At 38.0% G+C, this 23,456-nt stretch overlaps 1 protein-coding gene across 11 annotated transcripts in view; it reads left to right on the top strand.

Annotated features, from left to right (window-relative positions):
* Positions 1-23,456, top strand: part of ZCCHC7 (zinc finger CCHC-type containing 7) — a 238,336-nt gene that overhangs the window by 178,923 nt on the left and 35,957 nt on the right. For all 11 annotated transcript variants that reach the window (XM_003805126.5, XM_008967861.4, XM_034967439.3 and 8 more), the window contains 3 exons: positions 2,747-2,790; positions 4,759-4,884; positions 6,116-6,286. In XM_003805126.5, coding sequence (XP_003805174.1) covers positions 2,747-2,790; positions 4,759-4,884; positions 6,116-6,286 — 341 coding nt within the window. The remainder of the gene's footprint in view (positions 1-2,746; positions 2,791-4,758; positions 4,885-6,115; positions 6,287-23,456) is intronic.

Raw genomic sequence — 23,456 nt, 5'->3', positions numbered from 1 at the left:
CCCAACACCACACAGCAAATTAGCGGCACAGTTAACTCTAGAAGCCAGATTTCTATCAAGTACCATACCCAGAATTTAACAAGTTGGAGAATTTGCTGTTTGTGGAAGTTCTGAGGAGTTGCCCTAGACAAAGCTTTCCTTGGGGTGAGATTTTGAGTTTAGACACAAACAGAATAGGTAAAGATCAAGGGCAGGAAGCTGCTGTCATTACTAGGTTCAAATCAAAACTGGAACCTTGGAGCCATGGCAGGGACAAGAATTGCCTTATGTGTTCCTGGTGATGTCTTTGCTTCATATACCACTTGAGAAATACTGACTTTATCTATTGTTGAAACTTAGTTTGTATACTTGTTGATGAATTTTCTATAGTAAGAATATGAATATGCTATAACTTTTTGAGGAGTTGTTAGTACAGTTGACCCTTAAACAACACGGGTTCGAACTTCATAGGTCTGCCTATAAGCAGCTTTTTCTCAACCAAAAATGGATTGAAAATACAGTTTTCATAGGCTGTGAAACCCACGTATATAGAGGGCCAACTTTTTATATGTGCAGGTTCCACAGGGCTGACGGGAACTTGAGTGTGCAAGGATTTGGTTCTACCAGGGTAGTCTGGGAACCAATCCCTCATATATACTGAGGGACAACTGTACACAAGAATATTTTTGAATCCCACAGGATTGTTAAAACAATCTGAATAGAGTCGATCTCCCTCCTTCAAACCTTCCTTTTTCACTGTTTTCTGTTTATGTGTAAATTTGGAGAGTGGTAACAGTTGCCATTTTGCATTTCATTGGTTTTATATTTCATTTTTTAAGAACAATTTTAAGTCAGTCTTATAGTTAACATAATTTCAAGTGGTCATTTTGAATTTTAATGATGAAAGACATTGAGATACAAAAAGCAGCTTTGAAAGTTGTAGCAAAGCATGCTTCATACATGGATCCTTTGAATGAAAGAATAATAGCATGGATGGTTGATGAAGGAATAGAAGCTGCTGCTATTTAATGTATTCTTCACTCTCAGTACATGGATACAGCCTCCAAATGTTACAAAGAAAATAATCATCAGCACAGCATCTCTGCATACCTGTGGATTGGTCTTTTTGTAAAGCAGCCTCATGGTTTTCTTAGGAAAGTTTTTTATTTAAAAATATATCTCTAGACACTTACTCCTGGTAGGCCTGGGAAAATGTAGATTACTTCATGTCTCTTCAAAAGCCTTTCAAAGAAACAAGTCAAGCTTGATTTGTGTTTTTGAGATAGAGGAAAGTAGTAAGGTAGGAGGACAGAGGAAATCTTAGCTTTAAAGGGAGAAAAAGATCTTTCAGTCCTTTTGTCAACACTTTAGTTTCTGCATTAGTCATAGGTCCCTTCCCCCTTGGCCATGGGTGGACCAAAGGAATAGCAGCCATTTGCACGTTTGTGAAAGGACAGTGGAAAGAAAAGAAAATAGCTGATACAAGAAAATGTGGGAGATTATTTCCCCCACTAGGTTTTTACAGTTGTATTTTTAGATTAATCAGTGGTTTCTGGATATTTGGCCTCCTTTTTTTTCTTTTATTTTGCTGTTTTTGATGTTATAAAATACAGTGCTAAGAACCTAACCCTATTAGTGAGATATTATTCAGAGTCTAATTTTTTTATTGTTATAATGAAAGTCACGTAGAATGCAAAGCTAGTGGACACAGTTAATACTCATATTTGGTAGAAATACTTTTCCTCTACCAAGCTGAGTTCAAATTGTGGGCCTGCAAGTTAACTGATACTGGACAGGTTAACTGGAGAAAAGATAAGGTTTATTCACACTTGAAGGAGCACTCAATATCAGTAACTCTGAAGAAGAGTTTAGAGGGTTATAGAAGTAAGGGGTTATGCCTCTTGCTGTGGCACACCACAGATGCCAGCACTTTGGGAGGCTGAAGTGGGTGGATCACTTGAGCTCAGGAGTTTGAGACCAGCCTGGGTGACATGGTGAAACCCTGTCTCTACCAAAAAAATTATAAAAATTAGCCTAGCGTGGTGGCAAGTTCCTGTAGTCCCAGCTACTCAGGAGGCTGATGTGGGAGGATTGCTTAAGCCTGGGAGGCGGAGGTTGCAGTGAGCCAAAATGGTACCACTGTACTCCAGTCTTGGCAACAGAGCAAGACCCTGTCTCCAAAAAAAACAAGAAGTAAGGGGCTATATACCAACTTAACAAGAGGGGGTAGTTTAGGGAGTCAAAGGACAGAAAGATCTCATTTACACAGTTTTTTTGTTATGTCTCAGTGCCCAGTGTCAGTCATCTCCCTCCTGTGGATCCTCCTGGAGGTGTGGGAGGGTTGTGACAGCTGCCTCAGTAAAGCTCTGCTTTAGTCAGATAAAAGAAGTTAAGATTTCATTCTGCATCTGCTGTTGTATTTTTGGGCCCTTCACTGATTTTTTTTTTGTTTTAATATTTGTATGTAGTCTGATGCTTTTCAATGTATTTTCACATACCTCATTTTATTCTCACAGGACTTTTTAGGCAGACAGGGCAAATACTATTATCCCATTTCACAGGTCAGAAAACTGAGACTCAGAGAGGTTAAGTATTTGTCCAGGGCCACATAATTAATAACAGAGCCAAAATAAGAATTTCAGGTATTCAACATTTCTCAGTGTACCTTTGGGGTCCAATCTGAGTACTCATAAATTGTGTAATCTATTGTCAATCTATAAGTCCGTTAAAAGTGCCACGGTTAAGTAATATTTTATTTGTTTTGTAGGAGAAGATGGTATAAACTGGTTCATCAGTGACAAAGACATTGAGGTAAAATCAAATTGTTTTTAAAATTCAGAATAATAATTTCCTTTGCTTCATAGTTTATTATGATAACTTTTGGAACATTAATAAGTTTAAGTGGCTTATAAGAAAACATTTGATTTTAGCATATGAGTGATTTAACTCTTCAGAAACTTGGTTCAGCCTTGAGTTTTGTCAGTGAGTTAATAGCTGTAATCATCCAGTCCCCTTTCCCTTTCTGTTTCTCTCCTGCGGTGAGTCCTCTCAGCCCATATGGCCTGGTACCACTAAAAAGATCAACACCGGAAATAACTGCTTCTTCAGTGTAAGGAAATGGTTAGTCTATTTTTAGGATGTGGCAGGTGTTTGTCTTTGTCGATTATTAGCCTTAATTGTGGCAGATGCTACAAAAAGAGAATAATTTTATAACTTGGTTTTGGGAGATAGCTAGATTGTACTTACGTGTGGTCCACTTGGCCAGTTCAGCAAAATAACAAATAAAAGATGAAAACTTTTTTAAAGATGGAATTCTACCAAACATGCTAAAGCATGGTTGGGATTTACAGTTCCTCTTTAGATATTCCATATGATATGCATTGTTGGTATTCTCTTACAAGATACTAGATTTAGATTAGAATATGGGACAGTTAGAATTGGGTCACTCTGTAGGCAGAATGGATCTTAAAAGGATTCCAGTGGAAAGAAATTATCTCATTCCTTTATTTCTATAAAGGAAGACTGGATTATCAGTCTTTTATTATCATCCAGTCTTGTAGGCAGTAACCCTGTGCTGTTCAAAAGAATGGATATATTGGGTAGCTGTACTAACTTTACAAAAGACAAAGTCATAAAAACACCATTCCCTAACTCAAAATTTAAGCAGCCCTCTCATTCAGAAAAACATGGTGTACATTCAGTTATAGAAATCAGCAGTGGCTGGCCGGGCGTGGTGGCTCACACCTGTAATCCCAACACTTTGGGAGGCTGAGGTGGGTGGATCACCTGAGGTCAGGAGTTTGAAATCAGACTGGGCAACATGGCGAAACTCCTTCTCTACTGAAAATACAAAAATTAGCCAGGTGTGGTGGCAGGCGCCTGTAGTCCCAGCTACTCGGAAGGCTGAGGCAGGAGAATCGCTTGAACCCAGGGAGGTAGAGGTTGCAGTGAGTCGATATTACGCCACTTCACTCCAGCCTGGGCAAAAGAATGAAACTCCGTCTCAAAAAAAAAAAAAAAAGAAAGAAAGAAAAGAAGTCAGCAGTGGCTTTGACTGAATGCTACCGCGGTGTCTAAGTGATGCATGTCAGTACCCCTGCTCGATCTGAAACATAAGTAGAGAAAGATTAAAAAAAAAAAAAATCACATGGAGAAGTATAAAAGACTCAGCAGGCGGGAGGGGCAGACAAAAAGCAGTAGAGTTACCTTTATGGCACCTCCTTTTATGTTTTTCTACTTCTTTTTTTTTTTTTTTTTTTTTTTTTTTTTTTGAGATGAAGTTTCGCTCTTGTTGCCCAGGCTGGAGTACAATGGCACAATCTCGGCTCACCACATCCTCTGCCTCCCAGGCGCAAGCGATTCTCCTGCCTCAGCCTCCCAAGTAGCTGGGATTACAGACCTGCGCCACCACGCCCAGCTAGTTTTGTATTTTTAGTAGAGATGGGGTTTCTCCATGTTGGTCAGGCTGGTTTTGAACTCCCGACCTCGGGCGATCCGCCCACCTCGGCCTCCGAAAGTGCTGGGATTACAGGCATGAGCCACCACGCCCGACCTCTACCTCTTATTAAGAGAACAAGAGAGATCATAAAGTTCCCCTGTGGCTAGGTTCTAAGTTGAACAGATATAACTAATAATTCTCTTGCTTTATCAAGGTAATGGAACTGACTTGAAGCTTGATGTATCTTTATTTGCTTATAGTTGTCTTTAACAAGAGTAGTAGATGGCTTTTATTTAGCAGTGAAACAATTTTTTTAATTCTTGATTTTTTTTTTCCCTTAGGCCCAGATAGCTAATAACCGAACACCTGGAAGATGGACCCAGCGGTACTATTCAGCCAACAAAAACATTATCTGTAGAAATTGTGACAAACGTGGCCATTTATCAAAAAACTGCCCCTTACCACGAGTACGTGAAATATGCTTTACTTCTTTCCACATTTGTAAACTCAAAATCTCAAGGGTGAGGCTGGGCGCGGTGGCTCATGCCTGTAATCCCAGCACTTTGGGAAGCCGAGGCAGGTGGATCATGAGGTCAGGAGATTGAGACCATCCTAGCTAACATGGTGAAAAACCCCGTCTCTACCAAAAATATACAAAAAATTAGCCGGGCGTGATGGCGGGTGCCTGTAGTCCCAGCTACTTGGGAGGCTGAGGCAGGAGAATGGTGTGAACCCGGGAGATGGAGCTTGCGGTAACAGAGATCACACCATTGCACTCCAGCCTGGGTGACAAAGTGAGACTCTGTCTCAAAAAAAAAAAAAAAAAATCTCAAGTGTGAAACCCTATAACCTTAGAATTCAAATCTTTTTATAGTATGTGTGTTAAATTTCATGTAGCTTACAGCCTAGTGTAGGAGAAATAATAATAAATTTGGAGTCAGAAAAATGTGGAATCAATTTTAACTTATCATTACTAGTTGTATGGGCAAATCATTTAACCCTCTATGCTTCTTGTTTTCTTGTCTATAAAATGAAAAGATTGAATCAGATGATTCCTGAGACCCCTTTCACTTCTAAACCTTCTACTTCATAAGATAGCTTATTTCAATGTGAGATAATTTTTATCGTTAGAAAATTATAATTTGGGGCATTTTTAAATGTTTATTAATGTAAGTTACGTTAAGCAGGTACATCAACCTTTGGAACAACACAGAACTGAAGATCTTAGACGTTTCCTGACCAGATAATTAGCTCTTAACAAACATTTCTTCCATTCCTCCTTCCTCTTCCAAATGACTGCTTTTCAAATAGTTCAGACACCTCTTATGCTCCTTTTTTGTTCTTGCTTCTCCAGTCAAAACAGCTTCTTCTGTATCTGTTCCTCCTATGACTTAGCTTCTAGATATCCTCCTCATTCTACTTTCCCTCTTACATACCTTTCATTTTGTCAATATTCCTATAAGAAGAGGCATAAGGAATATATGCCAGCTGCTAGTATGTACAGACTAAGCCTTTTTGGCAAACAATATACATACAGTGTTTTGGACATTTTGTTTGATTTTTACAGTTGTGCCCAGGATTCTACCTTTATTGGGATCTCAAATTAGAAATGATTTTTTGTGGGATTATATTGAAAAAGAAATACTAATCTTCTACCTTTTGAGACTGAAGAGATTTTATGTTTTTTTTGCCACATAGAAAGTTCGTCGCTGCTTCCTGTGCTCCAGGAGAGGACATCTCCTGTATTCCTGTCCAGCCCCCCTTTGCGAATACTGTCCTGTGCCTAAGATGTTGGACCACTCATGTCTTTTCAGACATTCCTGGGATAAACAGTGTGACCGATGTCATATGCTAGGCCACTATACAGATGTGAGTATCCTGCATATAACTAATTTGTCAGGCTTTGGAGGGAGTGTGCAAGTTTGTAATTAATGTGCAAGTTTATAACTATCAGTCAGCATACCTAAAGGAATGTTTACTCCATGATATATTTTTATATATATATATATATATATATATAGTAATGTCCCTTTTGTCACTGAACATGTATATAAAGCAGTGCTCTAAATATAGGGGTAAGGAGCCTACTGAATCAGAAGACAGCATCCAGAGATAGCATTAATAAATATTTTAAGCCCATTCTAGCCCTTTTTCTTTATGTGCTTGCTAAATAAAGGCTGAATTTAAGGAGGTAATAAATAACATGTAAAATTTGTGTATTCATATTTATTTATTTATTTTTTTGAGACATAGTCTCACTCTGTCACCCAGGCTGGAGTGCGGTGGTGCAATCTCGGCTCATTGCAACTTCTGCCTCCCGGGTTCCAGCGATTCTCCTGCCTCAGCCTCCCGAGTAGCTGGGGCTACAGGAGCATGCCAACACTACTGGCTAATTTTTGTATTTTTAGTAGAGACGGGGGTTTCACCATGTTGGCCAGGCTGGTCTCGAACTCTTGACCTTAGGTGATCTGCCCGCCTCAGCCTCCTAAAGTGCTGGGATTGCAGGCATGAGCCACTGCACCTGGCCTATTTGTGCATATTTAAATGAAAATATATGCACAATTAGCAGTTATATACAGATGTTTAATGGAAGCCTATTTTGATGCTTCTTTTTTTATTTTTATTTTATTTATTTATTTTTTGAGATGGAGTCTTGCTCTGTTGCCCAGGCTGGAGTGCAGTGGCGTGATCTCAGCTAACTGCAACCTCCAACTCCTGGGTTCAAGCAATTCTCCTGCCTCAGCCTCCCGAGTAGCTGGGATTACAGGCACGTGCCACCACACCTGGCTAATTTTTTATTTTTAGTAGAGATGGGGTTTCACCACATTGGCCAGGATGGTCTTGATCTCCTGACCTCATGATCCGCCCGCCTCGGCCTCCCAAAGTGCTGGGATTACAGGCATGAGCCACTGTACCCGACCTTTTTTTTTTTTTTTTTTTTTTTTTTGGAGACAGGGTCTCACTCTGTCACGGTGGCTAGAGTGCAGTGGCATGATCTTGGCTCACTGCAACCTCTGCCTCCCAGGTTCAAGTGATTCTCCTGCCTCAGCCTCCCAAGTAGCTGGGATTACAGGCGCCCACCACCATGCCTGGCTAATTTTTGTATATTTAGTAGACAGCAGGGTTTCACCATGGTCAAGCTGGTCTCGAACTCCTGACCTCAGGTGATCCACCCATTTCAGCCTCCCAAAGTGCTAGGATTACAGGTGTGAGCCACCGCACCTGGCCTGATTCTTCTTATCAATGATTTTGCTGGTCTAATAGTCTAAGGAAAGAAGGACAAGGCAGCCATTACTTTAAATTGCAGCATATTAAAAATGCTGTTTTGGACACTATTTGCATTGTATTGTTGTAAATGTATATGGAGTTTAGTCATAATTTCAAAGACCAGAGGGCTGTTGAAATAAGCAAATACAGCTTTGATGTGGAATATGTAGTTTTCTACATTCAGTTTACCCTAATTCCTAATGAGTGTCTCATTAAGAGTCTTTCATTTTAGGTCTTAATTGCGTTTCTTACTACATAGTAACATATGTTTATTTTATATTAACAGCTAATCAGTACAAAGTCATTTTTCATCCTCATACCTAAGTGGCAATTCTAATTGATTTAAGGGGTATTTATGAAAGGGGTGTCTCTCATTCTCTTTTTTAAAGCATGACTTACCTATTTTTTAAAATAATAAAAGTACTTTAATATGTACTTCCCCAAAGTCATGATACGGAAGCAGAAATATTTTTCTAATTTTATTTATATTGAAATATACCTATAGTCTTTTTTCTTACAGCCCTTTTTAATGCATGTCTGAAATACACCTATAATCTTTTGCTCAATAAATTAGTATGGCTTTCTGTTGAAATGAATTTCAGATTAAAACAGATTAGAGTATGAGTGTTTGGTATATATATGTATTTCTCATGTAAATAACATGACAATTATTTATTGTAATTCCACCAGCAAATTTATACTTAAATTGTTACCCATTTTTTAAACAAACAGTGGTGCATTTAATAATGTTTTGGTAAGTCATATTTTATAAATGGAATTGTGAAATTAAAAGACGTACACTTATGTCTGGATAAGTATTGTCAAATTGCTCTTCTAAAAGATTGTACCAATGTATCTACCTACCAGCAGTGTTAAGAGAAATGAGCACTGCACTCATCAACATTAAGTATTATCAGTCTTTAAAATTTTTGGCTGGTCAGACCAAAAAATGATATTTTATTGTTTTAATTTGTATTTCTTTGGTTATTAATAAAGTGGTATATGGTTAATTAATTTGAATACTCTATTCTCAAGGCTATATAGAGAGATAGAAGTTGTCATTTCATTCCAAAGTACTTTAGTCTTATTTTTCAGTGTTTACCAAGTCTTAAAAATGATAAATCCTGAATTGTCCTAGCATTATGTTGTTGTCTGCATTAAGTTGTCAATTATAATTTTCTTAGCAAGATTTTCTAGTTTGGCAGTTATCTTTAATAGCATCTGTTTTTTTTTTTTACTGTTTTCTTCCAAAGAGCTCTGACAAATATGGTCTTATTTGCCTGTAATAAAGAAGGGGAGTAAGACATTATCATAGGCAATTTTTTAAAAACAAGAAACTGTACTACAGAACAGTTAAAAATTACTTGTAAAAGGTTATATAATCATCTATGAGTGTTAATTCTATAGGCCATTCCTCTTAACTTCTTGATTTTGGCCTCTAATATATGTTAAATTATTATCTAAAATGAGAATTAATAATCCCAATGAATGTAGGTTTTTTTAAATAAGATTAAAATTATGGTATGCTCCTGTAATATCAGCTGCTCAGGATGCTAATGCAGGAGAATCTCTTAATCCCAGGAGTTTAAAACCTGGTGGCTCACACTTGTAATCCTAGCACTTTGGGAGGCCGAGGCAGGTGGATCACGAGGTCAAGAGATCGAGACCATCCTGGCCAGCATGGTGTGAAACCCCGTCTTTACTAAAATTAGCTGGGCGTGGTGGTACACACCTGTAGTCCCAGCTACTCAGGAGGCTGAAGCAGGAGAATCGCTTGAACCTGGGAGGCAGAGGTTGCAGTGAGCCAAGATCATGCCACTGCACTCCAGCCTGGCAACAGAGTGAAACTCTGTCTCCAAAAAAAAACAGCCTGGGCAACATAGTGAGAGCCTATCTCAAAAAATAAAATAAAATAGGGTTGGGCTGTGACCAGCTTCAGAGAAGGCAGTACTCTTTTCCCCAAATCTACCAGTATCTACTATTTTTGTTGTAATTGCATGGCGAAGGTTCTGGAAGCTGGTCTTTGTAGCCTACACACCTGGTGTAGGATTCCCTCGCAGCCCAGTCAAGCCTGGGCTCTACTGACTCCTTGTGGCAAGGCTCATAGTCCTTCCACCACCCCAGAAACTTCATGAGAATTCACATGGAAGCCGAGTCATTCTGGCCCCATGTTGTTGGAACTGTACATGCTTTAGGTCTGTCTTGAAACCTGGGCCTCCACAGAAAATTTGTTTCCTCTGCAGCCCTGTCAAATGCTTGCTGCTCATCTTCCATGACCCTGAATCTCAAGAGATGATATCAGCCTCTTTCTCACATGCCATGGCTGCTTTTAAGTCATTACTCAACCCTTTTTATGTAAATACCTTTGGCTTATTTAAGGCTTATACCCTCTAGCAATACTATCCTCTACCATTCTTTGTCATTTTCATCTTCCCACCTACTGCACTTTCTGCTCATTCACAGAGGATTTCTAACCTTTTATAAATTGATGATATTGAGAAACTTCCAAGGCTGGGCGTGGTGGCTCATGCCTGTTACCCAGCACTTTGGGAGGCCGAGGTAGGCAGATCACTTGAGGCCACAAGTTTGAGGCCAGCCTGGCCAACACAGCAAAACCCCATCCCTACTAAAAGTACAAAAGTTAGCTGAGTGTGGTGGTGCACACCTGTAATTCCAGCTACTGGGAAGGCTGAGGCATGAGAATTGCTAGAACCCAGGACGCAGAGGTTTCAGTGAGCCGAGATTGCACCACTGAACTCCAGCCTGGGCAACAGAGTGAGACTGTTTCCAAAAAAAAAAAAAAAAAAAAAATGAAAGAAACTTGCCCTTTTACTTTATATATTCCCATAGTCACACACCTAGACCTCTGTTTGGCCAGATTACCAGATATATGTATGCAAAGAGAATTTGTAGTGAAAACTGTCGAGTCATATTCAAATCCTTTCTGTAATAAAAAGCTTTTTCCTAAAATCTGTTGGAAATTGCTCATTGGTTAACTGCTTCTGTAAAAGTATTTGGTTGAAATTCCAGAGTTTTATGAGGTGAAGGATAAAAAGATGGCTCAAGGCCTACTAAAGTCAACCTGCATCATTAGTCCCTTTCAGAAGACAAGAACCTGGATTGTGGAAAGAATCCTGTTTCTGAATCTGCTATAGTTTCTCTCCTTACTTGCCAACAATTTTTAAATATACAGAGAATTTTTAAATGTCTGTATACCTTTAGCTTGCACACAGAAACCTATTCTGTGAGCTATCTCTGACATTTCCAAGATAACAACAGCCATACATAATTGTGTGTTTACTGTGCTGGAGGAGTGCTTCATTCACCACTATGCCCTTAGCATATAGTAGGTGTTCAGTAGATTTAATCCTCATAAGCAGGATATGAAGTGTAGGTACTATTTATTACTCCTATTTTACAAACTGAAAACTGAGACATTACAAGGTTAATAAGTCTAAGGTCTAAAAGCTAAAATGATGCTATACTTTATGACTATGTGGAGAAAGCTTACATATTGGCAATCAAGGAATCATCAGTTTATCTCCTACTCGGAGGATCTCTCAACTTTCTTAAATATGCAGATATTATAGCTCTAATAAGCAACTTTAATATAACACTCATGACATTGGGGCAACATAGTGAGACTCCCACTCTTTACCAAAAAAAATTTAAAAATTAGCCAGGCAGGGTGGCACACACCTGTAGTCCCAGCTACTCGGGAGGCTGAGATGGGAGGATTGCTTGAGCCCAGGAGATCAAGGCTGCAGTGAGCTGTGATCACATCACTGCACTCCAGCCTGGGTGACAGTGTAAGACTCTCTCTTTAAAAAAAAAAAAACACAATATATTATAAAACACATAAAGAAAAATATTTTCCAAACAAAAATAAATTTTACCTTAGGTTGTCAGCACTTTAAAAAACCCCTGGGGATCAAGAAAGCAGTATAGAATGTTGATTTTCAGATACAGAGCCAATTCTGTGATACCATAGAGCTTTACTGCTCACAAGAGACCATTGCAGCTTCAGCAATCTTTATTAATTGTTCAGATTGCCATCCTTTTTTATTAAAGCATAATGACTGAGTTAGTCAGTGTCAGATATAATCAAAACCCAAACCTCCTAAATTTCCTACCTTTATTCAGCAATTTTTTTCTCAAATTCCCTGCTCAGTGTGTTATCCCAGTCCATGCTAAATAACTGTTAAAGTCTGATTTTTTAATACAGTGGGAGAAAATAATTCATAGAACATATTTCACTTGATTCCTTTATTTATTTATTTTTATTTTTATCTTTGAAACAGAGTCTCACTCTGCCGCCCAGGGTGCAGAGGTGTGATCTCGGCTCACTGCAACCTCTGCCTCCCAGATTCGAGCAATTCTGCCTCAGCCTCCCAAGTAGCTGGGATTACAGGCATGAGCCACAACACCCGGACGATTTTTGTATTTTTAGTAGAGGTGTGGTTTCACTATGTTGGCCAGGCTGATGTCGAACTCCTGACCTCAGGTGATCTGCCCGCCTTGGCCTCCCAAAGCGCTGGGGTTAACAGGCGTGAGCTACTGCGCCTGGCCTTTTTACTTTTTTGATGCTAGAAAAATGCTCCCATATCAGCCATATACTACAATATTTTTCACAGTGCAAAAGTTTATTTTAAGGGGAACTCAGTTTAAACTGTGTAGTATTTAACATACACGTGAGTGCTCAATGATGTTTCTTCAATAAATATATATGTAAAATTGAAAACTAATGTCTTTTATTTAAATTTTTATTAAACTTGGAGATTTCCAGCAGGAAATACAAAGCATCTAGTACAAATCATTTCATACTTGTCAAATCCAGAATGGAGAGTTACTAGAGCATTATTTTTGTAAAGGTAATTATTTAAGAAACAGGTATTTATTTTATTTTTAGTGTACTCCAAGGAGCACTGAGTAGTATTCATATGATTTCCTCCCCTTATCCTTTCCACAGTCTTACTCAGATATGACTGGCCAGAAATAAGAATGGCTGAAACATATTATTGTGCTGAATAACTAAGCCAAGATTTGAATTTAAAGACTTGCTTAATTCACATATTTTGTGTAATGGCGGTTCTACCTTTATTCAAAAACATCTCCAGTGTTCTACCACCCAAATAAACTTTCTACATTTGTTCATTTAGCAAAAATTTGCTGGTTGCCTCTTACATGCCAGACAGTATTCCAAGTACTAGGGGAAAAAAAGATGAATAAAACATGATCCCTGCCCTTGAGGAACTCAGAGTATAATAGGAAAGGTGGGTGTGTTAAGAACAGTGTAAAGTGTAATGTGAAAGTACATCAGGGTGGTGATAAATAAAAGAGTCTTAGAAGACTCTAAACTTAGTGACTTGCAGATGATGCATACCTAGAAAATGTAGAAAGTGTGACATAGACCTAAGAAGGGAGCCAAGTAACTGTGTCTTTTTATTTTGACATGATTATAGATTCACATGCAGTTTTAAGAAATAATATAGAGGGCTGGGCGCAGTGGCTCATGCCAGTAACCACAACCCAGCCCTTTGGGAGGCCAAATCTGGAGGACTGCCTGAGGCCAGGAGTTAGAGACCAGCCTATGCAATATAGTGGGACCCTATATCTACAAAAAACATTTTTTTAAGAAATGATAAAATTAAGATTCAGATAGCAAATAATCATGAACAAGCTAATTTCCCTGCTGAACTTATTTGAAGAGAAACCACTGATATATTCAGATCTACTTAATGAAAATGAGAATGCATAAATAAGAATAAATAATTAAAATTAAAATGCTGCCTCCCCAACAAAGTAACTTAGATGTATAAAATCACGATGTGAGGAAGGAATGAAGGGGAAAAGAAAAACTCATCTCTGAAAAAACTAAAACACTAGAATTATATTATCGTGATAGATTGGTATGTACTTTCAGATAAATATGTAGTTCTGCTGACAGTGTGCATTACACCTACCTTTGGAAATAAAGAGGAAAATCAGACTTTGGTTAGATATATATACTTTGTTCCACCCACTTTTCTCAACATTTTAATGTTATTTATAGGTAATATTGGAGCAAGAGGGCAGGCTGCAATTGATTGATTGTCTTACAAAATTGTTGTATAGGCTTACCAAATGTTTATTTAACTGAGAGATCAGACTACTTCAAGAAAGTTAAGTTGATTTCTATACTTGCAGGTCTCCTCCTGTCTTCTTGATGTACACAAAACTCACGATAATGTTAGTGAAAATCGCATACATGTTCATTGTTCAGGGAGTAAATCCCAAAATCAGGAATTAATAATTTATTGGAACTGTTACCAAGCCACCTAATAAATGAATATCTGAAATTTTCATGGTTGCAAATGTATGTGACCTTATGTAAATAATTATGTTCTACATTTTAAACTTGAAGGCATATGGTACAGTTTGGTTCAATGTCCCCACTCAAATCTCAAGTCGAATTGTAATTCCCAATGTTGAGGGAGGGACCTGGTAGGAGGTGATTGGATCATGGGGGCAGATTTCCCCCATGCTGTTCTTGCAATAGTAAGTTCTCATGAGATTTGATGGTTTAAAAGTGTATGGCACCCTGCCCCTCATTTGCTCTCTTTCTCTCCTGCCAACGTGAAGGTGCTTGCTTCCCCTTCAACTTCCACCATGATTGTAAGTGTCCTGAGGCCTCCTCAGCCATGCTTCCTGTTAAGCCTGTGGAACTTGAGTCAGTTAAACCTCTTTTCTTCATAAATTACCCCAGTGTCAGGTAATTCTTTATAGTAATGTCAAAATGGACTAATACAGTGTATAACTTAGCACATTTAAAGTTTGAAGGAGAAACCAGTTCTTATTTTAAATTGTACTAAATGGTTTCCTTTCTAGTCATTTCTAAGTAACCTGAAAATTCCTCCAATCTTTTCAACTCTCCGTATAGTACATACCTCCTTGTCTAGTATTAGTCACTTTGAGTGGACTTAGCAGCTTACTAGCAAGCTTGTCTTGTCTTTATAGAAAATGTAAGAATAAATGTGTAGAAGATAGAGATAATTCCCATTCTGCAGACCCTTACCTTTCATCAAAGGAAGGGAAATATTGTCTACTTCTAGCCTGCCTTTATAAACTTTATAAGCTCTCAACATTAAAGGATAAATAAACTTTAGTTTTTCACTGAGAATCTTATGGCACTGAGGAATGGACTGACTTACTCTTCAGTCCAATCACATTTGGGAAGACACAGGTCTCTGATATATAAAGCAGAAGGCCACTAAGAATTTTATTAAATTTCAAACTTATTATATGCCACACCTTTTTAAAACTAAATCCAGGTATAAAAGTCCATGTAGACTTGAATTTTACTATTAAATCCACTAATACGAACAAATTCTGGGACATAATTATCTGAGTTATGAATTGAGAGTGAAAATAAGATCCTCATTAACAACTCTAAGGCTAAAAGATTCACCAAATCTTACAGAATAAGGTCAGTGCTGCTGACCTTTATAGATCCCTGGATGTGGTGGGAGTTGCCTATAGTCCTAGTACGTGGGAGGATGAGGCAGGAAGATCACTTGAGCAAAGGAGTTCAAGTCCAACCTGGGCAACATAGCAAGACCCGATCTCTTTAAAAAAAAAAAAAAAAAAAAGTATACATTCCAGACAGCTTTCTGATTGGGTTTTGAAAATCTCCCTCAAATTACACAGCAGTGAAGCAATGTACACAACTGGGAAAGCTTTTTAACCTCTAAAACTATTCAAAGACTTACTTATAGGGATCTGTTTGCCAGCATACTAATCAATTCTATGTGTGATTTTGTTGTACTAATCAATCCTAGGTATGATCTGGTCGAACCCAATATGCAGTTATTCATCTTGAAAAAACAGCTGTTTTCTTCAGTTGTCTACTAGTTAAAATAATTAGGCATGCCATCTAAAAGGCACACGCAGTTCGTCTTGAAAACTTAGAAATGCCTGTAGAATGATTGTATTTCAGTTAAAAAAAAAATGAGCTCTGCATAATCTACATGTATATGCCTGTGTGTGTATATATATACATATATAAACAATGATAAATGGGATAAAGTATACATACCAGGCTCTTAACATTGCTTTTCCTCATCAGACTGGGATTGGGTTAGAAAAGAGGGCTGAGAAACACAATTAGCTTGCCTTTATTTGTATTTTTATTGTTATTGTTTCATTTGTTTTAAAAAGAGAGTAAGATAATTATGCAGGATTTCAGTTTAATAGTAAGCATGATCTTCGTTTGTTGTAAGGCATTCTACTAATTGTTGACTTGATAAAAAATAATCATAAAAGCAATACTAAACTACTTTGAGAAGTTCAAGACACTCAAGCAAATTACATAATAATAAATATTATGAGCTAATCGGCCTTTTAGTTATAGAACATAAAAATAATTCTCTCTGTAATCATGGATATTAATGGAAAAATATACATCCTAAGAACACTAATCATTACGGTGAGGTAGTTTCAGATATAAAGGAAGACATGGCTCAATTTTTAAATTATTTCATCAGTGTTATCTAAACTTTTACTTTTTTAAGCCCATTATATTTTAGACAGGAACCAGTTCTAATGTAGCAGGAAAAAATTCTAAAGTAAGCTACAGGGTCTCAATATTAAACCTTTCTCTCTCACCCTGTCATCCCTGGTTTAGGGATGCTTATATAGAACTTTTACCTATAGGTAAATGCAAAGGAAAGGTAAAAGTTCTATATAAGCATCCCTAAACCAGGGAAGGTAGTAGTGGGTAGCAAGGGTGATGAACTGGTTCCTGTCTAAAATATAATGGACTTAAAAAAGTAAAAGTTTAGAATAACACTGGATGAAATAATTTAAAAATTGAGCCATGTCTTCCTCAGTCTCAAAAAAAAAGGGTTCCTTTTTGTTTGTTCGTTTGTTTGTTTTTTGTTTTTGAGACAGAGTCTCACTCTGTTGCCAGACTGGAGTGCAGTGGCGCTGGAGTGCAGTGGCGCAATCTTGGCTCACTGCAACTTCCACCTCCTGGGTTCAAGTGATTCTCCTGCCTCAGCCTCCCAAGTACCTGGGACTACAGGCACGCACTACAATGCCCAGCTGCTTTTTGTATTTTTAATACAGATGGGGTTTCGCCATGTTATCCAGGCTGGTCTCGAACTCCTAACCTCAAGTGATCTGCCCACCTCAGCCTCCCAAAGCGCTGGGATTACAGGCATGAGCCAATGTGTCTAGCCAAGAATCTTATAAGAATCTGGCACAATGAAAGGGTCTTTTAATGGTATAAATAACAATATCCAGTGATTTAAAACAACTCTTCACAGTACCTGGGACTACAGGCACGCACTACCCTGCCCAGCTGCTTTTTGTATTTTTAGTACAGATGGGGTTTCGCCATGTTGTCTAGGCTGGTCTCGAACTCCTAACCTCAAGTGATCTGCCCGTCTCAGCCTCCCAAAGTGCTGGGATTACAGGCCTGAGCCAATGTGTCCAGCCAAGAACCTTATTCTTATAAGAATTTGGCACAATGGAAGGGTCTTTTAATGGTATAGATAACAATGTCCAGTGATTTAAAACAGCTCTTCACAGGTCTCTGTAATTGTAACTCTTTCCCTGTTCTTAACAAACCAAAACTTGATTGTCTCTCAAGTTTTCCATAAATGAGTTGATCAGAGACCTATGCAGTGCTTGGCAAATACCACCTGAGCTGCCAGTACTGGCGGGATTTCACATAAGCCTCTTTTTTTTTTTTTTTTTAAATATACCAATAGAAAAAAAATTGCAGGCATATATAAAGAATTGGTAGATCAAAAAAAAAAAGAATCAGAGATGTCTCCAAATGAAATGAATTGTTTGTAGAAAATAGGAAACTTGGGAAAATCCTAACTCTTTCTTCACAGATAATGTGAATAGAGAAGATAGACGAAAAGCACTGCTGAGCAAAATGATGAAGAAAATTATGGACAAAATAGTTCACACTCAATTTGAGTGAGAAAAAGACCCATAGTGAAATTTCTGAATGTCAAACAAAAATTATACTAATATCCAGAGAGAAAAACACACAAATCAGATTCACATCAGACTTCTCCTGTATAGTACTAAATGCTGAAAAGTAATGGAGAAATCTCTAAAGCCTAGAAGATTCTGAGGAAAAAAGATGATACAATCTGTTGCTCATTTGTGAATTTAAGGGAAAAGTCAGAGAAAAAAATTAGCAACAATGAACAGTGAAAGCAAGAAAGCCTAGAATATGTGTCTGAATACTTCTTGATAATCTGTTTTTTAACTTAATATAAGTATTTCCTGGGTGCAGTGGCACCTGCCTGTAGTTGCAGCTACTCAGGAGGCTGAGGCAGCAGAATTGCTTGAGGTCAGGAGTTCAAGACCAGCCCAGGCAACATGGTGAGAGTTCATCTCAAAAAAAGACAGAAAAATATAAATAGAGCAAATTTTATTTTTTAAATTATAGTAATGTGGTTTATAGGTAATTTCAGTAAAATAAAAGGTTATTTGTTTCAATAATCAGAAGAAAAATAAGTAAGACAAAGGAAACTCATGTAGTATAACATTATGGGAGAAAATGGGAGCAAGAAAGTATAAAAAACAAAAAGCATAAAGAATGAGAAAAATCAGACCAAATACATCAATTATAACAATAAACATTTTCATAGTAGATTAAACACTCTTATAGATTTAACTGCCTCCCACACTCCCCCCGATCCCCCAAAAAAAGCCTGTTTATCCAAAGAGACCTTTAACAAAAGTAATTGGCAGACCATGGTTTGGGAAAGATTTTTGTAATATGTATGATGGCACAATTATCTGTAATATATAAAAAGCTCTTACAAATCAATATGAAGAAAGGAAAATAATAATACCCAATGTTAGGGAAGCTGTACTATTAAAGTACATTTGGATGGGCTTTCTGGAATTCAGTGATGTATAGTTGCAAAGATATAGCTATAAGAATGTTTATATCAAAGTTGTTAATAATAATGAATACTAGATGCAACCCAAATATTTGACGATGAGGATGACTTGCCTTACAATATAGTCATATAATGGGATTTATTCAGCCGTTTAAAAAATGATATAAAAGGCCGGGCGCAGTGGATCACCTGAGGTCAAGAGTTCGAGATCAGCCTGGACAACATGGTGAAACCCCATCTGTACTAAAAATACAAAAATTAGCTGGGCATGGTGGTGGGCTCTGTAATCCCAACTACTTGGGAGGCTGAGGCAGGAGAATCGCTTGAAACTGGGAGGCAGAGGTTGCAGTGAGCCGCGATTGCACCATTGCACTCTAGCCTGGACAAGAAGAACGAAACTCCATCTCAAAAAATATATATATTTTATGTATATAAATGATATTGAAATATAAATAAGTTGCTAGTACATTAAGTAAAACACACAGATTACAAAACAGTATGTGAAGTATAATTAGACTTCTATATATATGTGTGTGTTTCTATATATGTAGATTTGCATAGAAAAAAGTTTGAGTGGGCCCTGTGTGGTGGCTCACACCTGTAATCCCAGCACTTTGGGAGGCCAAGGCGGGCAGATCACTTAAGGTCAGAAGTTCAAGACCAGCCTGGCCAACATGTTGAAACCCTGTCTCTCCTAAAAATACAAAAATTAGCCAGGTGTGGCAGCGCACACCTGTAATCCCTCCTACTTGGGAGGCTGAGGCAGGAGAATCTGAAGTGGGAGAATCACAAGTCAGAGAATCACTTGAACCCAGGAGGTGGAGGTTGCAGTGAGCCAAGATCGCATCACTGCACCCCAGCCTGGGCAACAGAGTGAGACTCTGTCTCAAAAAAAAAAAAAAAAAAACTTTGGAGTAAAATATTCCAAAATATTTGCTCTTGTTATGTCAGGAATTATAGATGTTTTATCATTTTTTGCTTTTTATTTCTATTGATCTTTATTTGCTAGTTCTATATTAGTCATTCTAATAGATGTATACTGTCTATCTTATTGTAGTTTTAGTTTGCATTTTCTAATGGCTAATAATGTTGGATATCCTTTCATGCACGCACTTATCATCCTTATTTCTTCTTTGGTGAAATATTAACATCCCTTCCTAATTTTTAATGAGAGTGTTAATTTTCTTCTTATTGGCTGTTGATAGTTCTGTCTGTATTTTGGATATAAGTCTTCAGTTGGGTATGTGATTTCAAAATATTTTTTTCTAGTCCATAGTTTGTCTTCTTATTTTCTTGACGGTTCTCAGGCAGAGCAGAAGTTTTTAAATTTAATGAAGTCCAACTTATAAATTTGAACTCTTTACCCAACCCCAGATCACACAGTTTTTTGTTTTTGTTTTTTGAGACAGGGTCTTACTCTGTCCCCCAGGCTGGAGTGTAGTGGTGCAATCTCGGCTCACTGCAACCTCCACCTCCCAGGCTCAAGTGATCCTACCACCTCAGCCTCCTGAGTTGTTGGGACGACAGGCACGTGCCACCATGCTCGTCTGACTTTTGTTTTTTGTAGAAATGAGGTTTCATTTTGTTGCCCAGGCTGGTCTTGAACTCCTGGACTCAAGCGATCTGCCTACCTTGGCCTCAAGTGCTGGTATTACAGGCATGAGCCACCATGGCCAGCCAGAAGATTTTCTCCTGTGTATTCTTTCAGATGTTTCTACTTTTATATTTAGATCTGTTATCTATTTTGAGTTAAACTTTGTATAATATGAGGTTTAGATCAAGGTTCATTTTGTTTTCTTTACATATGGTTGACCAATTGTTCTAACACCATTTGTCGAAAAGACTTTCCATTCTCAACTGAATTGATTTTGCATCTTTGTCAAAGGTCAATTGGCCATATTTACATGGATTGATTCCTGTGCTCTATTTTGTTGCACGGATGTATGTATATGTCTTGTTGCCAATGCCATATGGTCTTGATTACTATAGTTTTATAGTAAGTCTTAAAATACGTAGCGAGATTTCTTAAACTTTTGCTTTTGTTTTGTTTTTGAGACCAAGTCTCACTCTGTTGCCCAGGCTAGAGTGCAGTGGCACTGTGTTGGCTCACTGCAACCTCCGTCTCCTGGGTTCAAGCAATTCTCCTGTCTCAGCCTCCTGAGTAGCTGGGATTACAGGCGCCTACCACCACACTCAGCTTATTTTTATATTTTTAGTAGAGACAGGGTTTCACCATGTTGGCCAGGCTGGTCTCGAACTCCTAACCTCAGGTGATCCGCCAACCTTGGCCTCCCAAAGTGCTGGAATTAGAGGCATGAGCCACCGCACCTGGCCAACTTCGGTTATTTTTTACAAAATAACTTTTGCTGTTCTAATTCCTTTCCCCCTTCATGTAAATTCTAGAATCACCTTGTCTGTACTTACAATAATTTCTGATAGGATTTTGATTACAGTTGTGTTCCAGTCTATAGACTACTGTAGGGAGAGTTGACTCCACTGTATTGAGTCTTCTAATCCATGAATATGGTATGTCTCTGTTTATTTAGAACTCCTTTAGCCTCCATTATCAGATTTTTGTAGTTTTAACTATACATGTTCTCTACATAGTTAGATTTATGTGTATTTAAGTTGTAAGTATTTTGCCTCTCTTGGAATTATAAAAAAAGGTATTGTCTTACTACAACATCAGACCTAAGGATGATTATTTGTGTATCTGACATATGCTGGATGCTATCAACATCTCGGGAGAAGAGGAAAAGATAATTTCCCCAAGAGCATTCCATGAGATTTAGAACTGGATGACAGGCCATGATTGTACATAGAAGGAGTTTAATGTAGTTAACTAAGGTGAATTAGGATTGGATTTGGTGGTTTTAAATAATTTGCTCTATTAAGTATTTGTTATTTATGATGGAGTTTATATAATTGGGTTTTTTCTTTTTTCTTTTTTTTTTTTTTTGAGACGGAATCTCACTCTGTTGCCCAGGCTGGAGTGCAGTGGCGTAATCTCGGCTCACTGCAACTTCCGCCTCCTGGGTTCAAGCGATTCTCCTGCCTCAGCCTCCCAAGTAGCTGGGACTACAGGCGCGTGCCACCACACCCGGCTAATTTTTTGTATTTTTAGTAGATATGGGGTTTCATCGTGTTAGCCAGGATGGTCTTGATCTCCTGACCTCGTGATCCACCCACCTCGGCCTCCCAAAGTGCTGGGATTACAGGCATGAGCCACCACGCCCGGCCACCTTTTTTTCTTTTTCCTTTTAAGTAGAGGTGGGGTCTCGCTGTTACCCACACTGGTCTCAAACTCCTGGCCTGAAGTGATCCTCCCACCTCAGTCTCCCAAAGTGCTGGGATTACAGAAATAAGCCACTGTTCCTGGCCTATAATTGGTTTATAAGTAAAGTTCTAAACTTTCACTTTAAAATTATCTTACCAGGTTGGGTGCCATGGCTTATTCCTATAATTTCAGCCTTTGGGAGGCCAAGGTGAAAAGATCGCCTGGGGCCAGGAGTTTGAGACCAGCCTAGGCACCATAGTGAGACTCCATCTCTACAAAAAAATGAAAAATTAGCCAAGCACTGTGGTCCATGCCTGTAGTCCTAACTACTCTGGAGGCTGAGGTCAGAGAATCCTGCTTGAGCCCAGGAGATCAGGGCTGCAGGGAGCTATGATTACACCACTGCATTCTAGCCTGGGCAACAGAGTAAGACTCTGTCTCTAAATAAATAAATAAAATAAAATAAAATAAAGTGAAACTAATTTACCTTTAGTTTACCTCTTTTGAGTCTAGTTTAAAACTTCTGGTTCCTGCTAGTATACTTAAAGAAACAGTATAGTATAGAACCTTTGCAGACTTAGTTTACAATTTTCTCAGGATGTCAGCGCTCAGATTTCATTATTCCAATACCAAAGGGACAATGAAATCACTCATGGCAGTTGTAATGGAGGGATGCCATCAACATAAGTTTTTATTTTTGTTTTTCGGGGGATTTTTTTGTTTTTTAAGAAATGGGATATCTGAGTGAGCTGAAAGTTATAAAGACAGGAACTCAGAAAGAGTTAAGGTACTAGAAAGCAGGAAGTAAGACCTCTCTTCCATCCATCGTGCACATGGACTATGTATTCACTACCAAACCAGTTAGATGGTTCCCAGAATTATAGGGATCTACATCTACATGTTCTTCCTGGTTTCCACTTACCCAGCCCTCAGGTCTGGTTTGAAGGTAATGAATTATCTCACTTGGTTGTTAACAGTCAGTTGCAGATCGAACTCCTTGTTCTACTGCTTCCCCCTTTCTCGCTACTACACTTGACTAATCTTAAAACCCCCCCAAAAGAGGAGGAAAGGCTAGTAAGGAAGCTGGGGCCATTAAACAATGTTTAAGAATAGAAAAAAGGAATACATAAGTTTGAGTTGAATTAAAGAAAGTTGTCTTAACTTTCAGAATAGTGTACTTTTCTTTTTCATCAATGACCAAGGTATTTTAAGATTTTTGTATTCCGGAATTTTAATATAAAATACAACATCAGGATTATCTGATCCAGCATTTTTTTTAACAACTAAAAAATTGAGTAGACTTCAGCTGAATGTAAAAATAGGTACATTGCACATACTAGATGCTTATTGATGTTTCTGAATTTTTTTAAGAAGGTGGCCACAAACAGCTGTAGTCTAATAAAATCTGTATTTTATTCATTTTGTTCATTTTTTTATTTTTTCCTCTATTATGTCTTTATCAACAGGTCACCTAAACTGAGTTTCTTCTAGGTTTGGGCACATCCACGAGTTGACCTTGGTACAGTAGATTCATTTATTTCAGCTACTTTATTGATGCCAATATTTCCATTATTTATTTCTGCAT

The sequence above is a fragment of the Pan paniscus genome, chromosome 11 (assembly GCF_029289425.2).
Source record: "Pan paniscus chromosome 11, NHGRI_mPanPan1-v2.0_pri, whole genome shotgun sequence".
In the NCBI taxonomy this organism is placed as follows: domain Eukaryota; kingdom Metazoa; phylum Chordata; class Mammalia; order Primates; family Hominidae; genus Pan; species Pan paniscus.
The sequence above is the reverse complement of the archived record's forward strand: the minus strand, read 5'-3'. Positions and strand labels throughout refer to the sequence as shown.